The 10,313-nt window shown below is 33.6% G+C and overlaps 2 protein-coding genes across 2 annotated transcripts; one reads left to right on the top strand and one right to left on the bottom strand.

Annotated features, from left to right (window-relative positions):
• The first annotated feature begins 27 nt into the window (after positions 1 to 27).
• LOC136341400 (mutS protein homolog 5-like) lies at positions 28 to 4,060 on the top strand. The gene is made up of 12 exons (XM_066286342.1): positions 28 to 207; positions 346 to 565; positions 620 to 845; positions 900 to 1,073; positions 1,128 to 1,338; positions 1,390 to 1,591; positions 1,648 to 1,838; positions 2,405 to 2,450; positions 2,832 to 2,970; positions 3,025 to 3,391; positions 3,446 to 3,716; positions 3,773 to 4,060. The coding sequence occupies exons 1-12, from the start codon at positions 28 to 30 to the stop codon at positions 3,985 to 3,987; spliced, it is 2,442 nt and encodes an 813-aa protein (XP_066142439.1). The 3' UTR covers positions 3,988 to 4,060.
• A 3,501-nt stretch (positions 4,061 to 7,561) lies between these two features.
• On the bottom strand, positions 7,562 to 10,212 carry und (methionyl aminopeptidase und). Its single transcript, XM_066302495.1, has 5 exons — positions 10,046 to 10,212; positions 9,303 to 9,980; positions 8,462 to 8,596; positions 8,226 to 8,400; positions 7,562 to 8,167 (listed from the first exon to the last, which is right to left on the bottom strand). Exons 1-5 carry the CDS (start codon positions 10,179 to 10,181, stop codon positions 7,915 to 7,917), a joined length of 1,377 nt encoding a protein of 458 aa, XP_066158592.1. The 5' UTR covers positions 10,182 to 10,212; the 3' UTR covers positions 7,562 to 7,914.
• Between the last annotated feature and the right edge of the window lie 101 nt (positions 10,213 to 10,313).

Below are 10,313 nucleotides of genomic sequence, written 5' to 3'. Positions count from 1 at the left end.
ACTTAAGGAGATGCATAAACTAGAAATATGGACTATTCCAACTCCCAAGATATTGTGAGCCTGCGACAAAGCCCCATTAACACAGATGATACTGCATCAATATCAGCAAGACAAGAAGATGATGGAAGTAATAACGGGATTATTCTGTGTTTGTTACACAAAAATGGAATGCTCGGGGCTGCATATTACAGTTTCATTGAAAAAACAGTGAGAATCGCGTTACGTTTGATGAAAAATAAATAAGTTTAACTTTGATAATCTCCGAAATGACTATCTGTATAGGGAGTTCAATAAATATGGCCAATATAACCCTTTATAACTCAATATCTCAATTTTTCATTTCAGTTAAACATTTATGAAGAGATGTCGGATGTCGGTCCTCAGTTCTCAAAAACCCTAATAATACAACGTGAAATTTCCCCCAAATACTTGGTGATATTGGGCGACATAACAGAAGAATATATACAGTTTCTAATAGACCTTTCCAATTCAAACACCTCAAATACTACCACCTCCTCTAGAAGCCTTCCTTCAAATTTCTTCCTACTCTCTCTGAGAGAGTACAGTAAATAAAAATATCTCCCTGTGCAAAAATATTTTACAAGCATCACATTTGCAGCTTACGAGGCCTGCAAAACTATTGTATCAAACATCGACGTTGCTTCAAATGTTTCTGATGAATCTGACCATAAGCATGAGCTTTTCTTACGATCATTTGTCAACCTGAATTACAGACTTTCAGTCCAGGCTTTAGGGGCTTTAAGTAAGTTCCTGGAAAAACACTGGTCGACTTTTGGAGTAGACACAGCAGCTAAGCACTTCATGCATATTCACCCTGTAACTTTGTAATAAACATTTTCTAAATGATCTATAGTATGAGATCCATCAGTTGTTTTTAGGAAAAATCGCGTCTTCTTGGACAATCAAGCTTTCAAAACGTTACAGATATTTTCTCTAAAATCGCATGATGCAGGATTTAAACGTGGACAAGAGTTCAGCTGCAGGGAAGGTTTAAGTGTTTATAAGTTGTTTTTGTCTGGTTGTAAATCTCGAATGGGACAATCTCACTTACGGTATAAATTCCTTTTAAGTACAGATGTTTCCTTTATGAAACAAGGAATTTGTAGAACTCTGTTGCTTTCTCCAATCAACGATTATAACGAATTACAAAAGCGACTAAACTTCATAAAATTCGTTCAAGAACCCGCCAACATGGACTTTATTGCCAACATCCAAGACAACATAAAAGAATTCAAAGATATTGGTTACATAAGCCTTATACTTGGCAAGATTCAAAACGCCAGAGCATCTAGTAAAGACTGGAGTAACTTGCATAAAGCAGGTAGTTTGCGGAATTTAAACCTTTAAATAATATTATACATTTCACAGATAATCTATCACACTCTGTTTATCAATGATATAAGCAGAACATATAAACGCAAAACCGACCTTTTAGAAGAGCTTAATTATTCAATCACTCATGATGTAATATGTTTGCAAGAGTCCATAAACAATGCCCTGGACTTCAAAGCTGGCGCAAAAAGGGGCAGACCAGCGATCAAGTTTGGACTGGATGAGCGTTTGGACGCAAGTCTGACTTGTTTTCCAAATTAAATACAGGAATGTAGAAATTTTTTTGAATATTAGAATTGCTGCTTCAACAAGATTTAGCAAAACACCTAACTGCTGCTGCTAGAATGACCGTCAATAATTTACCAGAATACATTAACGAATGTAAAGTGGTTTACCTGCCAGAAATGGGACATCTTATCGCAATTAAAGAGTGGGAACCCGATTGTGACCCTGAAGATCTTCAACGTTTCGATTATAAATTTATGGTGAGCAGTAGTCTTAACATACTGTGTTGCAAATTTATGAAAAAAATGATTGCTATAACATACGTGAATAAAATACAACGCTTTGTTACCAGTATACAGACGGTCGTAAAAATAATTATTATGAATAAAATCTCTTTTATGACGTATAAAATCACTCATTAATGACCCTCATTAATGTATGATTTTTCATTAATACATGATTTATAGAGTATTTTGATTGGGTTGATACAGCTGGCTGGGCCCATGACTGGTTGTATTTGGTCAACCACAACGTAACCACACGTAATCAGTGTCTGTTACTTACAAAGATTTCGAGTTTTGGTTTCACAAAGCAGTTAATAAAAAAGCTGTCATTAATGAATATATAATGTGTGCGTCTTAAAAATTTACCACTCTGATAAAATCTTTACTTTTTGATAAATTTTTAATTTCTTTTTGTTAACAGATTTGAGTACATTTATTCTTGTCCGTAATCAAAGATTTACTTTACAAGATTAATCTCGAATATTTCACAATACTTTGTATATTAACGACGTATTTTTATACTTGTAAATTTTTACTTTTAGTTTACGCTTGGTGGGGTCATTCACTACAAGAATCCATTGTGCGTTGGTAGGTATTTACGCTTCTTCCCTTTTATATGATATATGCGGCAATGTGTGTGTGTGTGTGTAATTGAAAACATTATGATATGAACGTTAGAACTATACGATAAAACAACAGCAACGGCAGTAGCAGTGTTGTATGTAAATTTTAACAATCAATTTTAACATTTAACAGCCTGCTTACAAATTTTTAATAGCGACCAGTTTATAGGCCATCTTATATCCTCACCATGTGCTGTTTTGCATCTTTGCCAAATACAGTTTATGAAACCTTGTAAAAGCTTTATTTGCTGATAAGTGACTAGTAGCTCAAACGCAAAGTCTCAATGGTTCCCAATTTAATAATGATTTTAAATGCATTATAAATGAAAAGTTATTATTTTCACAGAACTTGATCGAAGACTGGGTGGAATAAACGCTGAAATTATCGACCACGAAAACAGAATTTTGAGAAGACTTTCTGAGTTTGCTCTCAAATACAATAAAGACATCAGAAATGCCGTAAAGGTGGTGGCAAAAATCGATTGGTATAAATAGTACTAAACACATTCTACAACTATCTACATAACTTCAATTTTTAGTTTAATAGCCATGGCTAAAGTGTGCCAACAAAACAACTACGTGAAACCCGACTTAAACTCTAACCGTATTCACGAAATTATTCAATCCAGACATCCCTTAATGGAGCAAATTTTTGCTAGTTTCGAACCCAACGATTTCTTTTCTGGAGGTCCTCATACTTCCATGAAAATCATTACAGGTCCAAATGGCAGTGGAAAAAGCGTGTTTCTTGCCCAAGTTTTAATTACAATCTACTTGGCTCATATAGGATGTTATGTGCCTGCTAAACAAGCACAAATCGGGTTGGTGGAGAGCATTCATTTAGTGATGCATTGTTCAGAATCTGTTGTTGTTAAACTGTCTTCCTTTATGATAAATGTTACTCAGGTTAGTTCAGATGTTGCACATATGATTGAATAATAAGTTATGATACATGCATAGAGTGCTCAAGCTTTGCACTTCTGGTCTCCGAGCTCCATAATAATTATGGACGAATTTGGGCGTGGAACTTTGGACGATGACGGCGTAATTTTACTAGCAGGCATTCTAAAGTATTTTTTAGAAAAAAAAGATACGTGCCCACATGTGATCATTTCTACTCATTTGCAACAAATCGCCTCTATACTGCCTGAATCCAAGTATTTGGAGTATTTAAAGATGGATCAGACTATCGAGAATGGAACATTTTGCTTTTTGTATAAAATGTCGAAGGGTAAATTAATCCAAAAGTTTGTTAATTTTCGAGGATGCAAATAAAGAACATTATAGGCGTTTCGAAAAGTTTTGCCTCTCAAATTCTTGAGGCCTCCCCGGAAAGTCAAGAGCTGGTGAATCGTGCAAAGTGTTACCTGAATTATATAAGAAACCTGGTTCCCATGGATCTTCCTAAGGAATCTCGTGAAATTGAAGAAAACTATTTAAGAAGAGGTTTAAATATTAGTCCTGTTGTAGAAAAGGATATAGAAAAGGATGTCAAAAATTGATGTGGATATTTGTGTGGTATATTTTTTACTGTTAAAAATGTGTTTATTCAGGTAAATATAAAAAAATTATGAACTAAAAGAAACCGTTTTATACAAGATGTCTCTGAAATGACTGTACAACGTTTGACCAAAAATTCCCAAATCAAAAATAAGTTAAACTTATATATATATATCCAACGTCACTACAGAGCGTCAAAGTTCTCAAATCAATATCGCTCTTTCGAAATATTCGCTAAACACTTTTATCGATTTTTACTAATTTTATAACTAAGTGATACTACATAAATTAGCATTATTTAACCTGAAGGGGATCTTCTTTTAATACGTGAAATTATTAAAAATGGGGTGTAGTTAAGTACCCGCGTACTAATGGTTTTAATTTTTTTTTCTCTGCCACAAGCTGACTTTATTTTTAAACGTTTTTACCTCGTGTAAAATTTTTACAAGCTATATAGTTTCTCAATAAAAATATTATTTACGATACCTTACAACTTATCGTTGTAAAAACCATGTTAAAAAAATTGTGTTTTATGTTTTCTACACTACAAAACGATAAATATTCCGTACATCTGATATGCCGAATGTGTTTATTATGGTTGTTGGTTAGATTTCAGTTTATTGTAAATTGAATAACTATTAGTCCTTTAACATAGAATATTATTCTATCAATGAGAAAGTTGACATATTTCTGGTATATAGATTCTATGAGAAAAATAAAGGTATGAGTGTCAGAGTTATCGTAACAAATAACCTAATCGCAGAATTCCGAACCATCAAACTTTTACGAGTATTGAAAAGTAACTTAGAAAAACGAGCAGTGTTAATCCATGTAATATTAATTGAAAACACCGACGCCGAAAAATGTTAAAAACATTGAGAGAAAAAAATATGGTGACATCCCAGTTGATTGCTAGAATATCTATGGAACTAAAAGATATCAAAGAAACCCATTCATAACTGAGATCCTAATAATTCCAGGTATTAAAATAAATCGTAAGAAAGCGTTCCAGAGGCCCATCAACAGATATGATTATATTCATATACTTTTTGCAAACATTGAAATATGTAATTACCTGTATAAATCAGAAAGTTCTGTCTGGAATTAGCAGGTTTTTCTTCTATTTTACTAAATCTAGAAACTTCGTATATTACTTCTTATCGCGTATCATTTTGAAAACTGATCGATGGTATCTTGACGAAAGGCAGGCTGTAAATTTTTTGTACGTTTTCATATCGATATGAATTCGGAAATGAGTCGCACATGATTCACTCAAAAAGAGCCGACAAAGAAAAAATCATACAGGGAAAAATAATAAAAAAAGAAGGACAAGAAAATCCTCCGCCGGCGGGATATTTCTTGCTAAAGATCTAGGAATGATATAAAAGAATAAATATCATATCCTCAAAAAAGGCAAAAAGATCCAGAAAGAAGGTAGAATAAGAAGCGATGGTCCCGCTTGTTTCTCATCATACCTCAGGACAAAAATAAAAGCGACTCAAACCTCGATCGAGGTTGTTCGGGCACAGGCTCGAAAACCTCATAAATTACGGGGTTTTTTAGTGGGTGAAAACCCCATACAGGCCGGTGCACGGGCACCGGTAACGTCTTACCGACAAGATTTTTTATCCCCAAAAAAAAAAACATGATTCACTCGAATGTTAGCGCGGCTATGAGCAAGATGTTCATAATGCACGCTGCGCTAATAGTCAAGACAATTGGGTTTCCTTTTGTTCTAAAGACTCGTGAGGTACGTGGTTATTATCCATGACTTAGGAAGTGAAAGTGAGTGATGTTTAGTAACCATTTTGTGAGTGAAAGTGCATATTGCTGACGTGTTTCTGCCTTACATTTTTTATCCTTAGGGAGTAAGTTCCGTTTGTTCTTTTTTTCTGGTTTTCGGTTAAGTTGTATTACGTCAATAAGAACAACGTAATTACCATTTTAGCTGAAAATCGAAATTATTTGTAATTTTGGATCTTCTGGGAGGTACTTACGACCATCTTTGGACGTAGCCAAAAAATGACATCGTAACTAGAGCTACTTCGAACGTTTTAAAAACTTTTTTCAGAAATTAAATCTCTTTTTTGTAGTTCACGTCTGCATTATGCACGTCTCTGCTTCAAGTCGAAGGTAACCCGAGACTAACCGTTATGAAGATTTTCTTTTCAGGAATTAATTTTGAATTTTTTTTAAGAATTGCAAATATATTTTTTCTAATAATATTGAATTTTTCTTAGGAATGAATATGTATTGATTTTTTTTTTAATCCTATAATATTGAATATTTTTCAAGAATTATGTAATATTGTTTTTTTGTCCCAGATTTCACTTTTTTTTTATGAATTAATATTGACTTTTTTTAGAAATCAATACTCAATTCTTGTCAAGAATTAATATTGATTTTTTTCAAGGATTAGATAATATTGAATTTTTGTATGTCGCAGAATTCTGAACTATCAAACTTTTGCGAATATTGAAAAGCAACTTAGGGAAATGGATAGTATTAATCCAAATAATGTTAATGAAGGACGCCAATATACAATTAGGGAAGATTCATTTTTTAAACGAATTTATTTGTTTCTTCAAGAAAACAATCAACAATTTGAACATTTGTTATAAGAATTACATCAAGTTGGTAGTTATTTAGGATTAAAACTTTTTTCATGTTTTCGTTCTGACTAAACAAAAATGATAACTTGCAAAGTATTATTACTAATTTCTTGTAGACAAACTGTATGCCTCACGAAAATTTTACACGAGACAAAAAAATTCAAAAATAAAATCACTTTATCGCAGAAAAAAAATGAAATAATTTATACAGAGGGTAACAAAAATACAAATGGTAACTTACAAATCATGCACACTTCTTTAATAATTGTATTCATTAATAAAAAATGCCACTCACGTCAAAACACACCAATCTACGAAATAATTCTTAGTTCCAAAATTGGTAAGTATCAATAAAAGCGTTTGGAAATTATTTCGAAAATACGGTATTAATTTGATTACTTTGACGAACTGTAACGGCAAAATGAACCAACATTGGAGTTACGTAGATTTCCCTAGAATGCCTTATTGTTAGTCAAGCGTTGTTTAGTCATTTGAGCGATACCTTGTATATACACTGACCTGTACTTGGAAGTCACTTTGTCAATTACGCTTTCCTTTTGTTGTAACTTCAATATTGCTTATCAACGCTATCGAAATTAAACTTTTCATGGATTTACTTTCGGTGAGAAGAGAAGCCGTTGGATGATTACACGCACATGATACGGTGGTGAGTAGAAAATTGGGACAGCTCTACGAAACCGAAATAATTGAAGACATTGTTAGATAGTTCCATACTCAGGATTAGGCGAGGAGAGTGGATGATCTGGGTAAGATGGGTTGGTGGTTGAAATCCAAAGGTTTTGATTATTGTTTTTTGGAGTTTAAATGATTTATTCTTAAATAGTACCACCAAACGGTAAAGAAACTCTGTGTTTTTAAACATTTTAACTTTTTTTTGTATTTTGACATACACGAATCGTTGTCCATATGCGAAAAAGACACCAGCACTTTAAAAAGTCGGAACTTCAAGACTCAAAAGTTTTATTTATATTCATATCTGCATTATTATCCAGCACGGAGTAACAAAATGTAATAATTGTTATGATAATAATTAAGACTCAAAACCACACAAATATTCCCCCACTAGAACAATTTTACGAAAACTTTGCTTCCTTCTTGTTTCCACAGGACAACAAATATATGAAACATAAAAAAAACATTCTTAAGCAGATTAAGTACTTTTTGAACATAGTGTTAAATCGCCAATAGTTACAGAAACAACCTGATTATTTATATGATTATGATTGCAAAAGCAAAGTCTACAAAGAAACGTCAAGTTTTTAAAATCAAGGTCCAGAAACAATTTTTAAAAATCCGTTAATAATCGTCTCCTCGAGAAATTACTTCTTTACAAGTTGGCCGCAAAACCAACGTATGTTCGAATTGGGCGGTATAGCAGCCCTTGATATCGCACAAAGGCGGATAATCGTCCACGATACCCTTATCGCACAAGTCTTTCAAAGCCATCTGGTACTTGGTAGCTCCTGCGCGGTCCAGCCATCTCTTGCAGAATGCTAGAGTCCCGAAATTCTTGTTGATTACTTTCAATAAGGCTTTTGAAGATTGTAACCTGTAAACAAAATTTCAGTAGTCATTTTAAACGAATTTGTGAAATTTATCGTTTTTACCGGAGTGGGACATAGGGGACATCAAAATTTTTCATGTAATGAGAACAGTCCATATCATCATGCACTACACCCTTTCCAGTAGATCCAAAGGTTTCTATTGCATAAAACTCATTTTCTTCCATTACAGTTGCTTCTCCTCCTTTTACTATTGGTACAGTTTTTCCAGCATGTATTCCTAAAGGATTAAAACATGTACAAACATTAGAGAAATTTTGAAAGTAATAATTGTTTTTTACTGTAGGGTGAAATTGAATGCCCATTCAAATTCCTAATGGATTTGATCTGATAAGTTTTGCCATCTAAGTCAATTTCATATGACTCCATAACTTCCTGGATTTGAGCTCCTACATCACATAGTTGGACATCAATTCCTATTATAATAAAATAACATTAAGAAAAATCTATCCAATAATAGGAATGAAATACTAAATTCATATATTATTCTTTTTCCCACTTAACATTTAATTTGTTTCTAAGCAAGTGAAAACTCATAAGCAGAATAATACAAAAGTGTAATTGCCTCTCAGCTTTGAGAATCATATAGTAAAATATACTTAATTTAGAACACCTTTCTCTGCATTCTGCATATAAGTACAAATTAATCTAAAAATGCATGTCTCTAGAGTCAGTAATTTTAGCCAGATTCAGGTCTATTATATTAAACATATACCATAAAATAAAAAGATTTAGTTGCTTTTGAACATTTCAAAACCTTGAAAATATTTCATTACCACAATTACTTCCTGCAGCCTACAAGACAAATGCAAAACAAGAAACTAAGCAGCCAATACATATTTCAAATTTTTTAACAGTACCTGGGTAAATCATTAAACTTGTGTAGCACATGTTCTAGGGTGTATGCTACATCTGATATTAACATATGTATTTAAATTTTGAGTCTTATATAAGGACAGATCCTCTAAGCAGATGGCTTATGAGATCTTCCACTGTACCTTGAATCCTAGTGAGAAAAATTCAATTCAATAATTAAGTCATAATTTGACTTACAACTGAAGATATAACTCTGTACAACATTAAACACTGTAATTGAAATTGTTCCCAAAAAAATCAACTTACCTGCTGCTTTTATCCCTGTGTTAGTAGCATCTCTTACAGCTTCTACCAGTTTATCATATTTAGGGTTAAAAGTGTGGGTAAAAGCACAATCAATTATCCTCCCATTAATATGAGTTCCAAAGTCAATTTTAACTACATCATCATACTCCAAAACAGTTTTATCTCCAGCATTAGGTGTATAATGTGCAGCACAGTGATTCCTTGAACAACCTGTTGGAAATGCCAGGCCAGCCTTTAAGCCATCTTCTGCTATTAGTTTGCGGGCTGTATTCTCAAGTTCTTCACATATTTCTATCATAGTCATTCCTGGTTTTATCCATTTTTGGATATGTTTACGTGTCTGTCTATGAGCTTCAGCAGCCAGACGCACCTCATTGTATATGTCATTATGCATCCTATCCAAAGCTTTTTTTTCCTCAGAACCAAACCTATCCTTTGCAGTCCTGTTGTCGTTGACGAGGGGATATTCCTGTATTTCTCCAACAGGAAAGTTTCCATCAGGAAATAGGTCGAGAATTGCTACTGAGGGAGGATCGGTTTGAGTGGATTTGCCCCCCTTTTTTCTATTGCGCTTTTTCTTCTTTTTCTCGCCTTCAGTGTTTTCCTCTCCGGCAGGCTCAGAGGCTCCATTGTGCTCTGGGGGCGGTAAGTCGGGATCAGGAATTCGTTCGCCCTGACCTGCATGAGTAAAAAATACATGCAATGTGAATCGAAATAAAAACACGCCCCGTGAGATTGCTTACCGGACTTGTTTTTCTTCTTTTTCTTTTTGTTTTTCTTGGACGTTTCCGTTGTATTCCCTACATCGTCAACTTCGATTTCCACTCCATTTTCAGCTTCATGCTCATCATCCACGATATCGGTCTTCAGAGCAGCCATTTTTTCATTTTTTAGAGATTATCATATTCTTGCCTAATTCCAATCACCTGTCAATCTGTCACTCTTGTCAGTGTCAAGAAATAACGGATGATCGGAATTTTCACCAAAGGTAATATGTCTATAGTATTTATT

The sequence above is a fragment of the Euwallacea fornicatus genome, chromosome 1 (assembly GCF_040115645.1).
Source record: "Euwallacea fornicatus isolate EFF26 chromosome 1, ASM4011564v1, whole genome shotgun sequence".
Taxonomy (NCBI): domain Eukaryota; kingdom Metazoa; phylum Arthropoda; class Insecta; order Coleoptera; family Curculionidae; genus Euwallacea; species Euwallacea fornicatus.
This window is presented reverse-complemented; position numbering and strand designations above follow the sequence as displayed.